The following is a 21,924-nucleotide window of genomic DNA, read 5'->3' as shown; positions in this document are numbered from 1 at the left end:
AGATGCGATGATCCTCGGGGGAAACCCTAGCCTAGGGAAGGAGCACCGACTCCTTACCTAAATCAAAGAGTTATGGTTGGTGTATACACCATCAGGCTTAGGCTAGGACCTTGTAGCGAACAGAAGCACAGCGAAAGTTGTTCAGCTGTGAATACAGTGATTGAATTCAATCTATGGGATTAACCCCAACCCCAACTTTTTGAATCCTTTCATGGTTACTACGGTGAGAGGGTGAAACAGAAGCTTGCATAATGCCGCATTGACCCAATGATTGGTTCGAAGACCCGGATGAGACGGATAGAAGTGTGACGAAACACAGGAGACTGACTTGGTTGGTTGGTCGATATCAATGGAGGTCAGAGGGATCGGAGAGCGAGAATAAGTACTACTTGAAAGCACCAACGCAGAAAAAGACTAGTTGTCAATGTTTAAACTCTGATAGCATTAAACATTGATCCGACGTGGGGGTGCGCTGGGACTCATATCAGAACCGATTTGATATGCGAGGCGGAAGGAACTTCTTACACCTTATTGCAAAATCACCGAAGAGTAAATCTGTGGTCCAGCGGCCGACATGTACCATCTGACACGTCATGTCATGGACAGGCCTCGTTCATCGAATGCATAACGGTTAGGCCGGTGTACTTTGTAGTAGCCTTGGAAACTCGGACATTGATACTACCCGACAAGCGAGCGATTTTGAGTCAAAGAATGTGGAGTACCGCGGGCCCGCACGTGCAAGGGCAAGCTGGCTATGTGCATGATTACCGTCATATTTTACCATCAAACTCAGATTGTAACGATCAACGCGGAATTGAAGTCAGCAACCAGACGACCCCCCCAACCCATTGCGTCACTATCGCACTGACGAGTACATTTGGCCGTCGGCAGGGTTATACATAACACTGAAATTTAACGTTATTATTTATGTAAAGATAATTTAAATTAACTAGGGGGGTGTAAACATGATTAGTCATAGTAAGACTGAGGGATCACCGACGCATACTCCGTATCTTACTCTCCTGACTCGACTGCTTTAGCTTCATTCTCACTATCAACATTTCTCTTTCGTCTTCACCATCGTCGCCCGCAGCGGGTCCGTGACTTTTGGCACCACACAGCTTATCCACCTTATTCTAGCTCATCCAAGATTCCATAATCTTATGGAGTTCCCTACTATGAACAACTTCTGGGATCTATCGCAAACTCCATCTCAGTTCTCTCAGCTTGGAGATGACGACTTCCTAGCTCTCCTTCAAAAACAATACCCTAATACCGTCCCTGACGTCAATGCCACTGACGTTGGCGCCGTAAACCCCCAAAGCATACAGAAAGCTCCTTTGCCAAGTCATTCACCGTCCTCTGATGATAGCAGCCCAAGCCCACCAAGCATCAACAGTATCAATCATCCACGCTCAAGGCACCAGTCTACTTACTCCCGTGGCAATGACAACGAGGAGTCTGCGCTAAAGCGCAAAGCGAGCGATGACGACATGGAGGAGGGTCCAAGTTCAAAGAATCAACACACTGGTCCGTGACCTATCGTTCTTCGTGTTTATCCATGACGGCTAAGCCTCTATTTTCATAAGCAGCTGATGACCTGAGCAGCACAAAAAAAGGGTCAATATCCAGACGAAAGTCGGGAGGGTCTCAGGTTCGTGGTCCCTCGGCTTCCAAAGCTACAGTCAATCTAATTCACATCATATTCAAGGATGACACACGGCTCCTGAAGCGAAAGGAACAAAATCGTGCTGCTCAACGCGCTTTCCGAGAACGAAAGGAAAAGCATGTCAAGGATGTTAGTCAACTGATTCATTTCGTTGCTCTTGCTCACGGGCCGGTTTTTAGTTGGAGGATAAAGTGGCTGCTCTCGAGGCAAAGAATAAGGACGCACTAAACGAAAATTCTAATTTACGAGATCTTCTCGCACGCCTTCAGGAGGAGAACCTTGCTCTTAAGCAAGCCCAATTCACATTTTCAATGCCGAAACCAATCGATCATTCACAGGCTTCTTCATCAGCATCACCTCCGAACGTCCAAGCACCATTTAGCTTCTTTGGCTCCCCTCCAGCAGTTCCACACCCCACTCCCCCCACATTACGCACCACCTCCCCCAAGCCATTTAGCGACATTGATTGGAGTTCATTGACAACGTTCGATCCCACATTACTCAATGCAATGGATGATATTCCTTCAGGTCCAATGCAAGTTGATTCTTCGAATTCACCATATGGCCAATATGCCCTGCCAGCTCCCAACCAGTACAAGACTCTCGCCACTAATACATTCTTCATGTCGTTCGCCGACACCGATTCCAGTTCATTCAATAATGGTCCTATCAGCAACGAGACCGTTAATAACACCTCTAACGGTTTGAATCAATTCCCGTTCAATTTCCCTTCACCTTCGAATTCCTGGAACAGCACAAGAAATGGCCAATCCCAAACAGAATTCTCACAATCTTCAGCTCATTCCGACTACATGCAAAACCACAGCCTAGACGAGCTTTTCGGCGGGACGTTCATGAACGGCCAAGGATCTGTTGACTTTGGCACGCTGATGAAGAGTCCGCCCGCACCCACCGTAAGTCCCGTGACACACGCAAACGGGAACGGGAACGCGCAATCACCATCCAGTAGTATATCCTCACAAAACTCCGTGGCTTCCCCCCTTTCCGCACATCCCATCCCATCACCATCGTCGGCTAGCACGTCAAACGGTCAAAGTCCATTTAGCTGGACGATGTCCCGACAAGACGCCGAAAGTCCACCTTCGGCTTCCGAGTCGTCATCTAATGTAAATCCCGGGGGGTCCATCATATCGAGAGAGGATATCGCCAAGCATATAGCTGCATCCGGTGACTCACCGTTTACGAGTCCACCATTCTCACAGCCTGCGCTGCGCAAGACAAGCGATTTCTCTCAAGGTGGGAGTATGATCTCTTGCGAGGGCTCACAATTTCCAAAGACGAAAGAGAGTCCGGCCAATATCGATGTTCTGAAAGCGTGGCAGACGATCAGGTCGCATCCTCAGTTCAAGGTCGGCGTCTAATCGTTTGGTGGGATTGGCTTTTGTTGATTCAAATTCTTTAGGACGCCGACATCAATCACCTATGTACGGAGTTCACAAAGAAGGCACGATGTGACGGGACAAAGGTTGTTTTAGAGCCAGAGGGTGTGCATCATATCTTGGAGACATTCAAAGCAAAGTCGTTGGCTCAGCAGCAGCAAACGTCTCTCAGTTAATCGAGCTAGCACACGGATTCCCATTTGTATTATGCATCGCTAGATCATCATTTATCCTGCTTTCTCACGTTTCGTTCTTGCGTTTTGCTATATTTTTCTATGTAGTATTTCCTGACTATTGGCGTGGGGAGTGGTACATAATCATCCGGCTTATTGTACAATGTGCAGTCTCGGGTTGTTAAATGAAAGCCTTCGCTTGTAGATGTCAAATACAAGTCTCAATGATTCGCCGTGCGTGCCTTCTTCCTGGACACACGTCAGTGCGAGTATCAGCGGTGAGAGAAAGACTCAAACTCACGAAATCATGTTCGCATGTCTGGTCCAGAATCATTAAAGGAAAGGTTTCGCTTGTAGATTCCAGATACGAGCATACTCTCCCCCTTTCCCCAACAGTTCATCGTGCGTGCCTTGTTCCTGTACGGATTCGTCCATGTACCTGCGAACCATGTCAGCACGGGTTTTGGCGTTCAATATTCAAGAAAGATCAAAACTCACAAAATGAGATCCGCATGTCGGGTGAGGTTCCCGAACCGGTGAGTGGAGAATATCATGGTCTTGGTACCCTTCAACTTTCGCAGATTCTCGAAGAGATCTAATTCCAGCAGGTGTAAGGCTCTCAAACTTAACTCAGAAACAGGGAAACACACCATTTTCAGCTGTAGGGTCTAAGGAGGCGCTCGGTTCATCAAATAACAGCATACCAGCGGAAGATTCTTTATCGGTAACCAAGGAACGCATGAATGTGCGTGAACTAGTCAAACAATTGGTAAACAGTCAAGTACCGGCACCCGAGAGCCCAAAGCATGGTCACGTACACTGCAAGCCGCTGGTTTTGCCCACCGCTGAGGTCTGAAACGTTGGACGTACGGAGACCCCCCACATTACGCACATCAGAGTAGTCAATGGCAACGCCTTCAGGGGAGTCCGCGTAGTAGTCATCTACAGGGCGATCAATGTAGGTGTCGAATCCCTCTGGGAGCTCCTCGATGAAGTCTCGTGAGCCACCCATCTTGGCGGCTTCGCGGATTTTGTCATAATCTTGTGCGAGGCCGGGATTGCCAAGTCCAATGTTCTCGCGTATCTGAGTATGCTTAGGTATATTGCGCTTCTTAATTGTGTAAAGATTAGACTCACCGAGAGGGGGAAGTGTGTGTAGTCCTGGAAGAGGATGGATATGGCAGCACGGAGGTCAGCAAGTCTAAGGGTTTTGATGTCGCGGTTATCGATAAGAATCGTACCCTCTGTCGGGTCATAGATGCGGGAGATGAGTTTCAAAATTGTACTTTTTCCAGAGCCATTCCCTCCGACAATTACCTGTGGTCACAGTTATAAAGAGGATAGCAAAAGTGGAGGGACTTACGCAAAGCTGACTAGCTTCAATCCTGAATGAAACATTCCGGAGAGCATACCTCTCTTTATCAGGGTACTGGAACGATACATTCCTAAAACACCATATGCCTCAGAAACGCCTACATGAAGTAGCGAATAGTGGAGGTACCTGAACTCAACAGAAATACCACTACTGAGGGACTGCTGGTTCTCGGGGAACCGTTCTGTGCCATCCACCACTTTGTTCCGCACGTTCTTGAGCTCATACATATTGCGTACGCCGGCAAATGCTGCAGCAAGATGAAACAATCCAGACTGCGAGACGTGTGTCGAAATGAATGAATTAGATGTATGTCCAATTAGCGCGAGTGATATAAAAGAGAGGGGGACCGTCGTTGGCTTTCGCACGACGCTCAGCATAAAAGCGATCTGGTTCATTTGGTCAGCTTTATCAACTGCCCTGTTAATCTTGCCTACCTCAGGCAGCTCGTGCATTGTTTCACGGAGGAAAGAGCTGATGCTCGGGAATGGTCTCATAGAATGAGCTTCATACGCTTCGTCAAAGTCAGCCGCACCGTCGCCGACGCGCTGGGCGGATTCGCGAAATTCTGGCTCGTGATAAGTACGTCAAATGGGGTTGTCTTGGACAGTATGTCGACATACGTGAAGCAATATATTCGCCGAGGTTACCTGCGACAATCTCCTTGCGGTGTGAATAGTCATAACCGAGCATACTCAAGCCTTGCATGCGAATATAATCATTATTGGTGGTGGTCGCGGCCCAAACTACATGAATTCATGGCTCAGATGAGTCTACAGAGCGTCGATTGCTCACCTACCCCCCATACCAGGGAAGGTGTCCCTCGATGGTTGTGTCATATACCAGCCAAGCATAGATTGCGAGAAGCCAAGAATCACAAGAAGTGGTCCATCCTGCTGCCTCCGCAAGACTGTAAACAGGATAAAAAGCTGAGAGAGCATACTAGTCGTCGTCGTTGCGAGGCTCGCCAACCTCCGAAAAACTTCCCATGCAGGGCTGATGCCCATGGTCCTTTGATTCGTCGCAGAATTGAATTGCTTCTGTACAGCCGAGTCTGTAAAGGTAGGTATGTCGAGGCGGACTACCGAGTGGAAGATGTCACTAGCGTAAAATTGTTTGATGGACATGTTTATGGGGATTTCGATGCGTCGTTGGATATGTCCGAGAAGGTGCGACGCGACTGCGCATGCAACACGGCCTACCGCCACATGAATGACCACTGTTGTGTCGACAGTAGGTGTCTCCATCATAGTCTCCACCTGTGTTCAAGATGAGTGTGAAATAAAAATGAGAACAACGATAGCACTACAAGTCGGAGTAATTGACCATCGTACCTGCACAAACGTTATGAGTATACAGGGAATCACCTAAATCTTTGTGACATACCACAGGGAAACAGCGGGTATGAGGGAGTCTAAGACTCGCACTACCAAGAATGCGGGAATAAGCATCCGGTTTCGTCTGATGTTGAGTATTTCCTTGAACATGCGGACCACGTAGGGCGTATCATTGCGTATCTGGACAAATGTCTTCAATATCGATAAATCTGATCTGCGTGGCAACCCGTGTCCACGTTTCTCATAGAGGTCCCATATACCGATGCGAGTGTGCGTGATGGGGAGGAGGTCTGACTGCCTTGGACTTGTTGCCATTGATATCTTTTCAAATGTCTGACTCTGGTGGGAGAACAGAAGTGAGTTGAAGAATTATATGTAGTGGTTTAAGAGGAGGGCACTAGGCAAATCCTGCAAAGGAGTTCATGGTATCCCGGGCCTGTTATCAGTCGGATCTTACTCGTTACTTCAAACCCTGAATTGACCACCTGACCTTCCCAATAAGTCAGCCTTACTATACTGTGGCATAGAGTCTGGGGTCTTTTCGTTGTGAATGTCAGGACTCGGTGATGTCGATGAGGCCTTGAGCGCTTGAGGACCTATAATTACCCAGAATTCGGATTCTTATGTAAGTAACGTTGAGCGCGAAAATATAAAAGGAAAATGTGACTGTGACATCCCACAGTAAGACATTTGGCGTGTCTCCGTGTGCCGGTCAACATTGACAATAAAAGTGCTAGTGCTTCTCCAATATTGCTTTCAAAACCAGTCGGACCCTGCCTTTCGGTCTTCTTAGGCGTACCCCATGGGCCATGTGATTCCGGCCACCTCAAACACGAGAAAACATGTAAGGCGTAACGTTACTCAAGTACTCATTTCTCAAATCATTTAATCACACCCAATCGAGCATTGGAAGACCAAATATATGCCATATTATAGTGACAGCTCCGGTCTTCCCGTATCATAGACGATAGCCTCATAGCTGTGCGTATGTGGAGCAGGATAAGACGTCGAGTGCCGCACCTGTAGCTCGAGATACCCACAGTACTAGTGCCCATCATCCGTGTTCAACACCATCGAGCTCCACCACAATGGAAGAAGAATCTATCACTATAATCGACGCGCCTAATCGAATATATGAAAATACCGATACCGTACTTGCGGTCGCAGTCTTTCCTGATCAACGACATATGGTGACAGGCTCGGCAGACAAGATGCTTCGTCTGTGGAACTTGGAGAATGGCATTAATGTATTGAAGAAGATGGAGGGGCATCGTGGCTTGGTGCGGGCAGTGGCAGTATCACAAGACAGAAAGTTGATAGCAAGCGCCGACCATGGAGATATCATCATCTGGAATAGAGATACTGGCGAATCTCTCACCCCTACTAGTACACCCATCAAAGCCCACCCCTCTGACTCATACATCCGCTCGTTGGACTTTTCGCCGGATGGCAAAATGTTAGTGTCTGGTTCATCAGACCATATGACGAAGTTGTGGGACACAGAGACGTGGCTGCAACAAGGGAATCCAATCAACTGTAATGCCGCAGTTTATAGCGTTCGCTATTCACCATCAGGCGAACTACTTGCCATTGCGACAACCTCTGATATCCAAATTTGGAATTTGGGGACGAGGGAATGCAAAGCAACCTTCAAGGAACACATGCACAACGTCTACGTAGGAACCAGTTTGCCACTCACCTGGAAGCCCGATGGTACAGGGCTTCTCTCAGGTGGCTGTAGACCGGATCCAACCATACGGGAATGGGATGTATCTCTATCTACCCCTGGGCAGCAGGTCGGTGATCCTTGGAAAGGCCATCGTCACGACATCAACGCCATTGCCATGAACTCTGATGGTACGTTGGTCGCCTCCGCGTCTACAGACCATGATATTCGCCTCTGGCGGCTCTGGGATCGAAAAACCATCGCTATATTCCGACACTCCAGCAGCCAGGTGCACTGTGTTACATTCACTGCAGATGGCAAACACATCCTCAGTGGAGGTGACGACAAGAAGGTCTCAGAGTGGTCAATACCCGAGCACGCTTTGTGTGATGTTAAGGTATGTGTTTATTCTTGATTTATGACTTAATGTGACCTTTTCCATGCAGATCCTCACTATAAACCCATGCATGAAAAGGGACTTGTCTGCAGCTGAAGAACAGCTAACAAGAGAGATCGATGCTGATGTCAACAACTACAACTCGTATGCCAATCGCTCATTTGTCATGGCGCGAAAGCATGACTGGGGCCGTGCGCTAGATGATGCTTCCAAGGTTAGACTGACTGACCCATATTTACTCGCATAACGAAAGCTGATTTTGGTCATGACACAGTCCCTCAGTATTCAACCCTCGCTGACAGGCTATATCTCCAAGGGCATTGCCCTCGGCGGGAAAAAGCAGGTCTGGGACGCGATCAGAGCATTTGATCTTGCGTCTATGTTCACAAACGGAGATCTGAATGCCAATCATCTCCTTCTGTTGATCAAGGTAGGTTTAATGATTCTTACATACTCCATGCTCCATTGTTGTTTTCAGGCTGTCGCACTGTTTAATGCAGATCAACATAACGAGGCACTTCTGCGCGTCCAAGAGCTGGCTACAGCTTGTCCCAGTGCCGATACTCGTGCGTGTTCGATTGTGGAAGTGAGTAAAATGCTCCATCAAGCCCAGGCCCGCGCAATTGGCACTGATTTTTTGGAACTTCGCACACCAGGCATATCTGCATCTTCGGCTCGGAATCCATGCATCAGATAATGCGCGTCACGATAAGGCTGCCGACCACTTCACTGCTGCTATCAACGCTAGCGGTTCCTCAACTAAATTCGCCATTTATTCCAAATATGATGACTTTGTCATGGTACGTTGATATGACACAACCGAAAACATTTTTCATGATCAATTACATACTTTGTACAGCTCTTCGGGTGGGACCTCCAGTCCTTGTGGCAGACTGCAAACCAAAAACGGTGTTTTTCACTCCTTCAGGCAAATAAACTCGAACAAGCCCTCGAGGCACACCAATACATGATCGACAACGGTGATGAGAGCACAAAGGCCAACTGCCTTTATTGGTCCAGTGGCAAGTTTCCTGTAATGTCAATCAGGCTACAATCCTCACCCCCATTCTGCACAGCTTTCAAGCGCCAGTGTGGCGACCGCTATGCTCATAGCGGAGATACCGCATTCACAGCGAGAAATTATGACGATGCTATTTACCAATATTCGGCGGCAATCGATCTGGGCGCCGTAAGCGATCCCATCTTGGCAAAGCGGAGTGAGGCTTTGTTGGAAAAAATGCGTTGGGAAGATGCGCTTCTCGATGCACAAAGAGTGCGGAGGCATTTGTTGTATTGTGATCAAACACTCATTTTTGTGATACATAGGTTATCGAACTCAACCCTTCGTCGTATATTGGATACAAGTTGAAGTATGCAGCGCTTCGCGGCTTAAAACGCTTTAGTGAAGCCATCGATGCCTTCGAAACCATGGGCACCACTTCTGGACTGGAAATACGAAGTAAGTCCCAAATGACCTACCTATCAACAAGCTTGACTCTTTCTCCAGAGTTGCACCAAAATTATCTTGGTCAATCGGAAGCAAAAAAAGCCATTCGAATGGTTATTAACGATCAATTAGAAAACGCGCCGCTTCGTTTAATCAACACCACCACTGGGGTCTTATGTGATCGAGGTGTGCAGATAGACATCTTCAGCGCGAGCCCGGAGTACATGGAACTCTTGTTATCCACAATGGAACGTGCAGAACATCGAACGGAGCACATCAAAGAAGTGGTAGAGCAGTACTTCCGTTGTGTCACGCTATCGCATAGGTGGGAAGGGAAAGAGCAGACACTGCGCGAAATCCTGGACAAGACCGTATACAGTCTTGATCCAGTTGGAACTGTTATGAAGTTGCAGAAGTTCTGCGAAGTCGTTCGTGATGCGGGGTATCACTGGGCGTGGATGGACACGTGCTGCATCGACAAACAGAACAATGTGGAACTTGAAGAATCACTCAATTCCATGTTTATCTGGTATCGCCACTCAGCACTTACGATCGTGTACCTGTCGGATGTTCACGAGTCTGGCGCACTGGAAAAGAGCGATTGGAACAGGCGAGGATGGACGGTTCAAGAATTACTGGCTCCCAGAGTCATTCTTTTTTATCAGAAGGATTGGACACCATATCTTGGCGACCACTCTCTCAACCATAAAAAGTCCGCTGCTATCATGCAGGAGTTAGAGGTTGCGACAGGTATAGATCAAGCGTCCCTCACCAACTTCCATCCAACCATGACAAACGCCCGAGAGAAACTCAAATGGGCGTCGACGCGTATCACTACGCGGAAGGAAGACATTGCGTACTCACTGTTTGGTATCTTTGGCGCCCGCCTATCTGTCCGTTATGGCGAGAAGGAGCAATTCGCGCTCGGGCGACTCTTACAGGAGATCGTGGCTGAGTCGGGTGACATTACTGCCCTTGACTGGGTCGGAAAATCATCGAAGTTCAATAGTTGTCTGCCAGCTGATATCACCTCATACGAATACTCGCCATACAAGCCACCGCATCTTTCTGAAGATGAAATTCAGACATTGGTCTCGTCACTGCGAGATGTCGTGTCTGTAGATTCCGCTTCGAAACTTTACACCCTGCTTAGCAAACAGCCCTCTCCTCGTTTCGCGTACCGCCGGCTGCATCTACCCTGCATGGTATTCCGTGTCACAGACATCAGACAGAGCCACCCTCGCGATGAACAGTCATATTTCACGTACGAAGTCAAGGCAGATGGGCTACGTGATCTCTCAATAAAAACAAAGGAGAAGCTCAAGGAGTTTTGGCCGGAACGACACATACGGACGGAGGTATTCCTTGTCCGTCCGTGGAACCGTGATTTCCTCAAGCTGCCTGCGTTGGCAGACGAAACGCAGAGCGTTGAGGATGCATCCGATCCCCAGTCTGCATTGCCAGATCTGTCCGGCGGGTTTCCTGGAGAAAAAGGAACGATTGATCTAGATTCTTACTCACAAGCGTTGCGATTGATTGTTCGCCTTCAGCAGCAATTCAATGCTTTGTTGCTATATGAGCAGCAGATCGGAGAATATAAGAGGACCGCATCGGATCGTGATATCATTGCGCACGTTACAGAAATGCAGAACATGATGGACGTGAGGACACTAGAGATATTGTAGATTCTGAGGGACAGATCTCCTTCAAGTTGACAGCGCATGTACACTGATGTAATTCTCCTATCGTATTCTGGCTCGCGACATGTCTATGAAATATACATATCATATGTGCATCGTTGACAGCAATGAATGCACCTGATAATCAGGCCTGGATTATCTTCATTTGGTGCGCCAACGTGAACTTAAAGTAGGGTCGTTGGCATTTAAGTACATTCTCAATGATCTGCCGTGCGTGCCTTCAAGCTTCCTGGACACACGTCAGCGCAAGTATTGGCGCTGAGCGAACTGCTCAAACTCACGAAATGTTTGCATCTTTGGTCCCGCTCATTAAAGAAAAGGTTTTGCTTGTAAATTCCAGATACCAGTGTAATTTCTCACATTTTGTTTTCGCGATTTGCTATTTTTCTAAGTAGTATTTCGTGACTATTGCATTGCCGCGGTGTAGTGGTATATATGGCAATCCGGCTTATTGTACTTACAATGAATGGTCTCAGGTTGTTAAATAAAAGCCTTCACTTGTAGATCCTAAATACCAGTCTCTCAATAATTCGCCGTATGCTTTCTTCCTGGACACACGTTAGCGAAAGTATCGGCGCTGAGAGAAAGACTCAAACTCACAAAATGTTTGTATCTCTGGCCCCGACTCATTAGAGGAAATCCATCGCTTGTAGATTCCAGATACGAGCATACTCTCCCCCTTTCCTCATCAGTTCATCGTGCGTGCCTTGTTCGTGGAGGGATCCGTCCATGTACCTGCAAGCCATGTCAGCACGAGCATTGGCATTCAATATTCAAGAAAGAAAGACCAAAACTCACAAAATGAGATCCGCATGTCGGGTAAGTTTCGCGAACCGGTGAGTGGAGAATATCAAGGTCTTGCTGCCCCTCAACTTTTGCAGGCGCTCGAAGAGAGCTGATTCCGGTAGTAACCAGTTCAATAGTCATACTTGGCTTAGAAACGGAGCAGCGTACTATGTTCGGCTGTAGGGTCTAGGGAGGCACTCGGCTCGTCGAATAACAGCATGCCAGTGGAAGGCTCTGTCTCAGTAGGTAATGAGCGCATCAATGTGCGGGAGCTAGTCAAGCAATTAGCACTGGCATCCAAGAGGTCAAGAGATGTTCGCGTACACTGCGAGCCGCTGCATCTGCCCGCCACTAAGAGGTATATAGGAGTTGCTACGAAAATTCCCAACGCGATGCACAAGGGACAAGTCATCTCGGAGGCACTCCGAGTCGGGCGGCATAAAGGGCCCAATGTTATCATAGTAGTTTTCACGGTATTGATCGAGGCGGGTGTCAAATCCATCAGGCAGGTCGTCGATGAACTCTTCTGCGCCGCCGAGACGGGCGGCTTCGTGGATCTTCTCGTCATCATTTGCGAACGCGGGGTTGCCAAGTCCGATGTTCTCACGTATCTACGCGTGCATTACTAAGTACATTGCTGATAGGGTACTTCTGCGGGAACGACGCTTACGGGGACTGGGAAGTGGGTGTAGTCCTGGAAGAGGATGGACATGGCGTCCCGCAGGTCAGCTAGTTTGAGGGTTTTGATGTCCTGGTCGTTGATGAGGATGGTGCCGTCTGTCGGGTCATAAAGACGGGAGATCAGTTTCAAAATCGTACTCTTTCCAGAGCCGTTCACTCCCATAATGACCTGTGATCACGGTCAGAGAAGAGCACCGCGAAAGGAGTAGGACTCACGCAAAGTTGACCAGCTTCGACCTTGAACGAAACATTCCGAAAAGCACACTTCTCGCTACCAGGGTACTGAAATGTCACATTCCTGGTATACATGTTTCAGAAACGGCTACATGAAGTCACCAATAATCATGGTACCTGAACTCGATAGAAATGCCATTCCTGAGAGACTGCTTGTCCTCGGGGAATGGTTTTGTGCCATCGACTACCTCGTTCAGCACCTTATCTGCTAATTCATACATGGCGCGTATAGAAGGAATTTTCCCTGCAAGAGAGGAATGCGGGCTGGAGGGCGACTTGGAGAAGGGTGAGGAACTGAAAGAAGCTTGATACATCAGTATGAGCGACACAAAATAGAGGGGTGCGGCCATTGGTTCTTGCACGACGCGCAGAGCGAAGAGGATCTGGTTGACTTGGTCAGCTTCCTCGACTCCTAGGTCAATTCCGAGTACCTGAGGTAACACGTGTATCATTTCTCTCAAGATGAATACCACGTTCAGACCAGAATGGGTTCGTGCCACTCCTGAAAAATTAACTGCATCATCACCAATGCGCCGGGAGGATTCGCAGAATTCTGGTCTCAAGATTGTCAAACTAAGGTTGCCCTTGTAAGGTGCATCGACGTACGTGCAGCGACACATTCGCCGAGGTTGCCTGCAACAAGCTCCTGGCGGTATTCATGGTCGAGAACGAGCCGCTCTAGGGCTCTCATACGAAGGAAATCTTTGTTGGTAGTTTTTGCAGCCCGAACTTTTGCAGCTCAGACAGATGCGGACACCATCAACTGTTAACTCACCTAAGGGTCTGACCGCTACATTTTGTGTGCCATCCCAGCTAAGTATAGATTGGGAAAAGCTGAGAATTGCAAGAAGTATAACATCCTGTTGCTTCCGCAGGACTGTCACTAGAACCAATAGCTGAGACAGTAGACGGACAACCATCATTGTAATGTTTGTTGACATCTCGACAATTTCGCATTGTAAGGTAAAACGGGAATCGGGGAGCCTGCCATTTATTACATCCAAGGTACGTGTTCTACCATGGGTGGGCACGTCAAGGCAAGCAAGGGAGCGAAATACGCGCTCAGTGTTAACTCGTCTGATGGAAGTGTCCATGGAGCGAATTATACGACTTCGGGCATATTTGAGAAGGCGCATCGTGATTGTGCATGCAAGATATACTACTGCAACATCAACGAGCATCGACGTGTCCACAGTACGCGTCTCCATTGCGGTCTCTACCTGGGTGTGAGATAAGCGGGGAGTGCAGATGGAAGCAAAAGAGAGCCCTACAAGGCTAAGTAGTTGTCCAGTGTGCCTGCACAAAAGACTTATGAAAGTACAGTTGCTAATAGATATGCGACATACCATAGGGAAAAGGCGGGTATAAGGGCGCCCAAGAGTTCCACTACTAGGTATGCGGATATAAGAATAAAACATCGTGGGATGCTGTACATATCCTTCGACATGCGCACAACATAGGACATATCCTGGAGCATCTGGGCATATGTCTTCAATATCGATAAGCCTGGTATGCGGATCTGGAGCCTCGAATGCCATGGTTTGCGTGCCTCGTAGACGTCCCATATACCAATGCGCGTGTGCTTGACGCGGCGAACATCCTCAGGCTTGAGGTCCGATTCGGAGTGTGTTGACATTCGTCTCTTTTTCCCGATGGTGGAAGAAAGTCTGAGACATGTTCTATTCGCATTACTTGAGTCAAGCGTTAGGCAAACCCCGAAATACACTAAACGTTTTCAGAGCCACCCAAATTTTTACTTTGAACGCATGTCACACTCGTATCTCCACCAATCAGAGCTCAAAACCAGAAGGTCGCAAGAGGTCGTAATCAAGTCGTAATAGCTTCGAACCAGAATACTACTTGGACAAAATGGTGTTGATTTTCACAGAAACCTGCGTGCAACAGAAATTCGACTCGGAGTTCCAGGTACACCAAGAAAGGCAAAAAGTAAATGGTCCCGGGCCCTGGACCACTATTTTTCTTCTGGAACTTGATGATCGGGATTCGGGTGAGAGTTATCCTTGGCGAGCGCCGAATCACCCTCAGCCACAGTTAGAATCACAGTACTAGATCACGGTTTCGATCACGAATTTTCGCAGTGCAAGGCGGGGTATTAGGCAGATCAATGATGTGCAGTCGCCGTGGGCCGGTGGCCAGGCTCTCGAGCCTTGAATCTTTCTGAGGCATGGTTGGTCGAGACTCGACGGTTGGTTTGATGGAGTGGTGGGGGAAAACCTCGAATCTTCTTGAGGCCTGGCTGGTCGGACGGTTGGTCGGACGCAGTCGTGCGCAGGGAAATCCCGCGCAAGCCAACTCAAACACCTATTGCGAGTTAGTAGTTAACATGCCATGTTCCTTAAGTAAGTAATCGCGTGCACCAAACAAATGTTCGGTCACGTCATCCCGCCTGAACCCAAAACATGAGAATGACAACGAGTCACGACTCTATCAAAGTCAATTCCGTCTGCACTATACAACGCATGCTTTACTCTACAGTTCGTCGCAACGGTAGAAGACACATACTAGTGCTATGCTCAAGGTCCGGGAAAATAAAAATAACAAGTCGGGAATGGTTCCGAGTCGGGTACGCAACGTCAGTGCGATAAATTATAATACACAGCACAACGGCTTGACATGGGGATGCAAGCAAACTCCGTAGAAGTAAATATGACAGCATAGTAATCCTAGTGACCGTTACTGGCGCCGTACCTCGTAACGAAGTGTTACAGCTTGCTTGGGTGGACACACCTTGAACAACTGATTTTCTACCTGTTCTGGAACTCTTCGTACCGGTTCTCCCCCATCAGTAACAATATGAGTGTCGAATTGCGATAGAAGGAGGATGACGATAACCTTCATGAGCATTTGTGCAGCTCTTCTCCCAGCGCACATATGACGACCAGCACCCCATCCCACGAACGTAGTTCCATGTCGTCGCCGCTCTTGAATCGCATCTGCTGAAAAGTGCTCCGGGTTGAATTCCTGCGGTGTCGAATAGAATACAGCATTATAATGAAGGTCGGCGGTTGGGAACATGACATAGGTTCCGCGTGGTATGTGTTTTTGGTCCACGAACATGTCTTCTACACTTCTTCTAATGAATGGTCCTTTGAAAAGCATGCGCAACGTTTCGGAAATGCAGATATCGAAGAGCGGCATCTGCGTTTCTATGGAATTCATTGAAAACAAGGGTCTGCCATCGTCGCGTCCAGAGGTGCGCGAATCTTTGTACAACTGTCTCGCTTCGTTCTCGACGAGTACTTTCCACTTCGGGTTGGCTTCTAGGTGAAGGAGCAAATAGGTGATCACGTTTCCGGTGTTGCCAATTGCAGCAAATAGCATGGTAGCAAGCATCTACGGCAGAACAGTTATGTTGTGAGTTATAGAGATATGTAAGTGACTGACCACAGTGGTTTTGGTGGAGGAAAGACCTTTGTCTATCATGGCCTACAGTGGGTCGTCTTCACGACGATCTTTCCTCGAAAGAACAACTGCAGAAATCATGCGGTGTAATTGCACCCCGGCAAGCATCCTCCTAAATCTGGCTGGAGTCGGGAACCAAGGAAATATGAGGGCATTATGGTTCGAGCCATCTTCAAGCCGCTTGAAAATGCCGATCAATGCATGAATTTTCTTCGGGTCCTCAGAGAACTCGCGGCACATCGTCATTCGTGCAGCCAGGGTAAAAACAATCTGGGGATGCTTTCGATCACCAGTGACATTTACTATGAGAGACTGAAGCTACCTCGTGGAGGCTCTTGGAAATATCTTTTGCTCCGTGATTTCCCCACATGTCGAATGTTCGCAAAGCATCTTCCACCATCGATGGTAACACTATGAACGATTAGATTCTCTATACGAGGGAACAGAACTGCAACTTACAACGTTCCAATACATCAGGGCGCGTACATGTCGCTATCACGCTTGCCATGTTCTCGTTTCTGATTGTCTCGAGTAGTGGAATCTGTACGAACTTCCGTAAGGATGAAAGTCAGTATGATTTATAGATATTACTCCCCAATAATATATATCCAGCCATGAAATCAAGGCCTATGAAAACGATCATGAGTCGACAGTGAATAATTCGCGCAAAGAGGTGAACTTTTTGAATAGAATGCGTTTCTTCCAGTAACCCCCCGCAAGACTACAGCCGTACTCTGTTGTTTTTTGGTGCCATTGTAGTGAGCTGCGACGGAACGAATAAATAAGAACACTTACATTAAAAATGCGAAAGGAGAAAATGGAATTGTTTGCCCTTTTCATAGCATCTATCAAAAATTGCGATGGATTCATGAAAAAGCTAGCGCTTCCGATATACCAGATGGCCGGTTGACTAGGGATATCGGAATGTACATGGCCATCTGCTCCAGGGCTAGAGCATAATAACAAGATCACCAGTAAGGCGAGGGGGGTGATGGCTAGTAGTGCAATCATACGAAGTCAAGTGAGTGCTCGTCAAGAATTCAAGACACGGTGTCACCCAGACAATGATGATCAGAGCGAGTTTTAATGCATCTTATAAACAAACGCCACTTATCACAGTTTTAATTCGTCGATAAGTGTGCACAGATGCGAATGAACTAAACGGTCATCAAAGCTTGATCGGTTACGAACCAAGTTGAAGCTCACAATCGCGTTGAACATTCATTGGTGGAGCGAATCGGACCTCTCTTCCTGTGACTGACTCCTGGCAACGACTCGATGAGCCGCTCAAAACTTCCTACTGAGTTAGGGAAATGAACTGTCAGAACTTATTTGTGCCTACCAGTGGCCATATCATATCATGAAGCTCAGGGGTGTATTGAAATACCGAGTTGATGGCTTGACCGTAGGGAAACAACTGCACAGCTGCAATGCATTAATTCGTCACATCAAGTCACAGACTTCTCGCACAAATGAAATCACCCTAGTAAGCGGCCAGACTCAAGATGTAAGGCAATGTACATGTAATGCCACAGCATGAGTGGCAGTGACGTGGCACCGAATACTTATGATAAGTATTCCCATTGTGGGGTGACAAAGTAGCTAATTTGTGTATATTGAGATATGGTCGTCGAGAATATAGTTGACGATGCTTGAAAACCTGCAGCTTTTTGCTCTTCGAAATGTTACGATACACTGGTCGCTACAATATCTCTAGTGACCTAATGTCCATCGTGTTATGCATAGAAGTTATGTCTTTAACTTGTGCAATGATATCCTGATCCGATGCGATCCTCTTATATCCTCCGCCACGTTGCTGCATTAGCAAAAATGCACTGAACTGCTGCCCAAGGCGAACAATCAATCGCAAATCTCGTGAGTAAGAGTCCACATCAACCGGCCCCTTTTCGTTCTGTGAAGCGGACTGGGGAACGAGCCCATCTTTAACGCTCTGCATATCATCTAGGAGAAGATGATTCCACGGACGGACCAGGAAGATTTTCTTCTGGATGGATCGTGCCGGTGAAAAGGGAATAAGTGTCTCCCTTGTTTTGATGAAGAGATCATGCAGCCCATCTGCTTTTATTTCATATGACTGTTGGTCTCGAGCCTGGCTCCGTTTAACTTCTGTAACAGGGAATACTATGCAAGGCAGGTCTAGCCGATGATGCGCGAAACGAGGAGTGCTCAGATTGCTAAGCAGGGTATAGAGTTTCGAAGCCGAATCTGCAGTCACGTTATTTCGCAGCATGGAGATTAATGTCTGAATTTCATCTTCAGACGGAGATGATAGCTTGCATGCCGCAGCTTCGTACGACGTGATGCTGGCCGGTAGACAACTATTGAACTGCGATGATTCTCCGACCCAGTCCAGGGCAGTGATGTCACCTGACTGAGCCACGATCTCCTGCAAAAGTCGCCCGAGTGCTTTTTGTTTTGTCTCGCCATAGATCACAGGTAGGTGGATGTCGAAAATGCCGAACAATGAATACGCAACATCTTCTGGTAAAGTGGTGTTACGTGTCGACGCCCATCGCAATTTCTCTCGGGCGCCTGTCATCCCTGGACGGAAGGCAGTGAGGGTCTGTGCATCTATTCCCGTCGCATCCTCCAACTCCTGCATGATCGCAGTGGACTCCTTGTGATTGGGAGAGTGATCGTTGAGATATGGAGTCCAGTTGCTCTGATAAAAGAGAATGACTTTGGGAGCCAGGAATTCTTGAACTGTCCACCCTCGCCTGTTCCAAGCACTCTTTGCCAATGCACCAGCCTTGGACGAAGGCGGAACATCCGACAAGTAGACAATCGTAAGCGCTGAGTGGCGATACCAGATAAACATGGAGTTGAGCGAATTTTGGAGCTCAGTATTGTTGTTCTTGTCGATGCAGCACGTATCCATCCATGCCCAGCGATAATGCGCTTCGCGAGCAATTCTGCAGAATGACTGCAATTTCACAATGCCTCCAACTGCCTCCAACTCGTACACAACTTTATCCTGTAGGTCTTCCAGCTGTGGCTCCTTCTCTTCCCACCGGTGTGAGAGCATGACACAACGGAAGTATGTCGCCACCACTTCTGCGATGCGCTCCATTTGGAGGTCTGTATGCCTTATTGTCGATGAAACGAGCTCTTTATATTCTGTGCTCGTTTTGAAGACGCTTATCTGCGCCTCCCGATCACACAAGAGCCCAGAGGTGGTGTCAAGTAGACGGAGTGGGGTGTCGGCGAGTTGAGTGTGAATGACCTCTCGCATATCACGTTCTACTTCGGCTGAACTGCGATACCGCTGGCGCATTTCTGTGCAAAGAAGTCAAGTACCTCAAAACACGTGTTTATCTGGGACTTACGTCGTGTTTGCGTCTCTGGGGCATTTTCTAACTGAAGAAGCATAGTTTGGAAGGCCTCGATGGATGCATCATAGCGTTGTGCACCATGAAGCGCTGCATGCTTCACCTCGTATCCAATATGAGACGAAGGGTTGAGTTCATTGACCTGTGTCACAAAAATGAGAATTGTTCACGAAACAATAGATGATTCTCGCACCTTTAGCGCATCGAGAAGCGCGTCCTCCCATAACTTCATCTCCAACTTTGCCTTACAACGTTTTATAAAGATGGTGTCGCTTGTAGCGTCCAGGTCGATAGCCGCTGAGTATAGGGTAACAGCTTTGTCGTAATCACTAGCACTGAACGCGGCGTCTCCGTCAGCATGATAGAGCGCACTGCATTGTTGTCTGAAATCTGCAATGCAAGTAAGGATTGTCACGTGATTGGCATTACAGAAGACTTGCCAGTGGACCAACCAAGGCAGTTGGCTTTTGTGCTTTCGTCACATTTGTCCATCATGTATCGGTGTGCTTCGGAGGCTTCTCCAAGTTCTCTTGCCCGAAGGAGTGCAAAGCACCGTTTCTTATTTGCGGTTTCCCACAAGGATTTGAGGTCCCACCCGAAGAGCTGCAAAAGAGCATGAAGTTGGTCGTGATAAACATTTTTGGCTATCTCATATCAACGCACCACGACAAAATCCTCATATTTGGAATGAATGGCTAATTTAGAGAAGGAACTGCTGGTGTTGACAGCGGCAGTAAAGTGGTTAGCAGCTTCTTTGTGACGCGCATCATCCGAGGCATGGTTTCCGAGTTGAACATGTAGATATGCCTGGTGTGCAAAGTTTAGTTGATGCACGGGCCTGGGCTTGAGTAAGTATATGATACTTACCTTCACAATCCAACACGCACGAGTATCAGCACTCGGACAAGCTTTAGCCAGCTCTTGGACGCGCATCATTGCCTCCTCGTGTTGATCTGCATTGAAAAGTGCGGCAGCCTGAAAACAATAAACAATAATGAAGAAGTGTATGTAAGAATCATTTAACTTGCCTTGACCAAGAGAAGGAAATGATTGGCCTTGATATCTCCGTCCGTGAACATGGATGCAAGGTCAAATGCTTTGATCGCATCTCGGACCTGCTTTCTCCCGCAGAGAGCAATGCCCTTGGAGATATAGCCCACGAACGAGGGTTGAATGTCGACTGACTATGTACGATAAAAATTAGCTTTCGGTAAGGGGCCTCATAGGTCTGTCTATCTAACCTTGGAAGCATCATGAAGCGCCTGGTCCCAGCTATGCTTTCGTGCCATAACAAATGAGCGATTAGCATAGGAGTTGTAGTTATTGACAACAGTGTCGATCTCTCGTGTTAGCAGCTCTTCAGCTTTAGACAAGTCCCCAGTTATGCATGCATTGCGTGCCATTGTGTTTATAGTGAGCATCTGCATGAAGAAGGTCACAATAAGTCATATAAGTCAAGAATAGACACATACCTTGACACCACCTGCAACGTGCTTGGGTACTGTCCACTCCGAGATCTTGTCGTCACTTCCGCTAAGGATACGCTTGCCATCCACAGAGAAGGCGATGCAGCGCACCAAGCTTGAGTGTCGGAATATAGCGATGGTTTTTCGATCCCAGAGCTGCCAGAGGCGAATATGATGGTCTGTAGACGCGGAGGCGACCAGAGTACCATCAGAGTTCACGGCAATGGCGTTGATGTCGTGGTTGTGGCCCCTCCACGGATCACCGACCTGCTGCCCCGTAATTACATCCCATTGCCTTATGGTTGGATCCAATCTACACCCGCCTGAGAGAAGCTGTGTGCCATCGGGTATCCAGGCAAGTGGCAAGGTGGTCCCTACATAGAGTTTGTTCATGTGGTCCTTGAAGTGTGCTATGCGATTTCTTGTCCCCAGTGGATTCCAAATTTGAATATCAGAGTTTGTCGCGATGGCAAGTAGCTCGCCTGATGGCGAATATTGAACGCTGTAGACTTCTGCATCACAATTGATTGAATTTCCTTGTTGCTGCCACGTCTCCGTGTTCCACAACTTCACCGTATGGTCCATCGAACCAGTCGCCAACATCATGCCGTCCGGTGAGAAGTCCAGCGAGCGGATGTATGTGGAGTGGGCTTTGATGGCAGAGGTGAGAGCTTCGTCCTTGTCTCTGTCCCAAAAAATGACCTCTCCGTTGTCAGCGCTGGCTATCAATTGTCTGTCTTGTGATGCTGTCACTGCCACTGCCCGCACCCGGCCGCGATGCCCCACTATCTTCTTCAACACAGTGCGATCATTCATGTCCCAC

At 47.9% G+C, this 21,924-nt stretch overlaps 7 protein-coding genes across 7 annotated transcripts; 2 read left to right on the top strand and 5 right to left on the bottom strand.

The window, feature by feature from the left end:
* Nucleotides 1-1,163: 1,163 nt before the first annotated feature.
* F5147DRAFT_586251 (uncharacterized protein) lies at nt 1,164-3,245 on the top strand (the record flags this gene model as incomplete). Its single annotated transcript, XM_041431913.1, has 5 exons — nt 1,164-1,530; nt 1,593-1,654; nt 1,712-1,798; nt 1,849-3,045; nt 3,093-3,245. The coding sequence occupies 5 exons, from the start codon at nt 1,164-1,166 to the stop codon at nt 3,243-3,245; spliced, it is 1,866 nt and encodes a 621-aa protein (XP_041286550.1).
* Nucleotides 3,246-3,575: 330 nt separating this feature from the next.
* Nucleotides 3,576-6,559, bottom strand: F5147DRAFT_840795 (P-loop containing nucleoside triphosphate hydrolase protein; the record flags this gene model as incomplete). Its single annotated transcript, XM_041444323.1, has 12 exons — nt 6,001-6,559; nt 5,924-5,948; nt 5,414-5,873; nt 5,238-5,360; nt 5,052-5,182; nt 4,744-5,003; nt 4,606-4,687; nt 4,380-4,559; nt 4,061-4,326; nt 3,893-3,996; nt 3,741-3,837; nt 3,576-3,681 (listed from the first exon to the last, which is right to left on the bottom strand). Exons 1-12 carry the CDS (start codon nt 6,264-6,266, stop codon nt 3,576-3,578), a joined length of 2,100 nt encoding a protein of 699 aa, XP_041286549.1. The 5' UTR covers nt 6,267-6,559.
* Nucleotides 6,560-10,663: 4,104 nt separating this feature from the next.
* On the top strand, nt 10,664-11,146 carry F5147DRAFT_657902 (uncharacterized protein; the record flags this gene model as incomplete). Its single annotated transcript, XM_041434348.1, has 1 exon — nt 10,664-11,146. One exon carries the CDS (start codon nt 10,664-10,666, stop codon nt 11,144-11,146), a length of 483 nt encoding a protein of 160 aa, XP_041286548.1.
* Nucleotides 11,147-11,516: 370 nt separating this feature from the next.
* Nucleotides 11,517-14,550, bottom strand: F5147DRAFT_439479 (P-loop containing nucleoside triphosphate hydrolase protein). Its single transcript, XM_041429874.1, has 13 exons — nt 14,209-14,550; nt 14,134-14,158; nt 13,638-14,082; nt 13,469-13,591; nt 13,294-13,415; nt 12,980-13,245; nt 12,845-12,926; nt 12,618-12,797; nt 12,272-12,558; nt 12,116-12,219; nt 11,960-12,056; nt 11,762-11,896; nt 11,517-11,709 (listed from the first exon to the last, which is right to left on the bottom strand). The coding sequence occupies exons 1-12, from the start codon at nt 14,496-14,498 to the stop codon at nt 11,791-11,793; spliced, it is 2,127 nt and encodes a 708-aa protein (XP_041286547.1). The 5' UTR covers nt 14,499-14,550; the 3' UTR covers nt 11,517-11,709; nt 11,762-11,790.
* A 988-nt stretch (nt 14,551-15,538) lies between these two features.
* Nucleotides 15,539-16,530, bottom strand: F5147DRAFT_439457 (cytochrome P450). The gene is made up of 2 exons (XM_041429873.1): nt 16,268-16,530; nt 15,539-16,216 (listed from the first exon to the last, which is right to left on the bottom strand). The coding sequence occupies exons 1-2, from the start codon at nt 16,304-16,306 to the stop codon at nt 15,557-15,559; spliced, it is 699 nt and encodes a 232-aa protein (XP_041286546.1). The 5' UTR covers nt 16,307-16,530; the 3' UTR covers nt 15,539-15,556.
* Nucleotides 16,310-16,793, bottom strand: F5147DRAFT_779964 (uncharacterized protein; the record flags this gene model as incomplete). The annotated part of the gene is made up of 3 exons (XM_041442383.1): nt 16,310-16,555; nt 16,608-16,696; nt 16,745-16,793. The coding sequence occupies 3 exons, from the start codon at nt 16,791-16,793 to the stop codon at nt 16,310-16,312; spliced, it is 384 nt and encodes a 127-aa protein (XP_041286545.1).
* Nucleotides 16,794-17,928: 1,135 nt separating this feature from the next.
* Nucleotides 17,929-20,909, bottom strand: F5147DRAFT_439431 (uncharacterized protein). The gene is made up of 8 exons (XM_041429872.1): nt 20,877-20,909; nt 20,664-20,815; nt 20,503-20,610; nt 20,299-20,442; nt 20,076-20,238; nt 19,829-20,025; nt 19,633-19,777; nt 17,929-19,582 (listed from the first exon to the last, which is right to left on the bottom strand). Exons 2-8 carry the CDS (start codon nt 20,712-20,714, stop codon nt 17,988-17,990), a joined length of 2,403 nt encoding a protein of 800 aa, XP_041286544.1. The 5' UTR covers nt 20,715-20,815; nt 20,877-20,909; the 3' UTR covers nt 17,929-17,987.
* Nucleotides 20,910-21,924: the final 1,015 nt, after the last annotated feature.

This window comes from Suillus discolor (assembly GCF_016758755.1).
Source record: "Suillus discolor strain FC423 chromosome Unknown F5147scaffold_96, whole genome shotgun sequence".
NCBI lineage: Eukaryota > Fungi > Basidiomycota > Agaricomycetes > Boletales > Suillaceae > Suillus > Suillus discolor.
The sequence above is the reverse complement of the archived record's forward strand: the minus strand, read 5'-3'. Positions and strand labels throughout refer to the sequence as shown.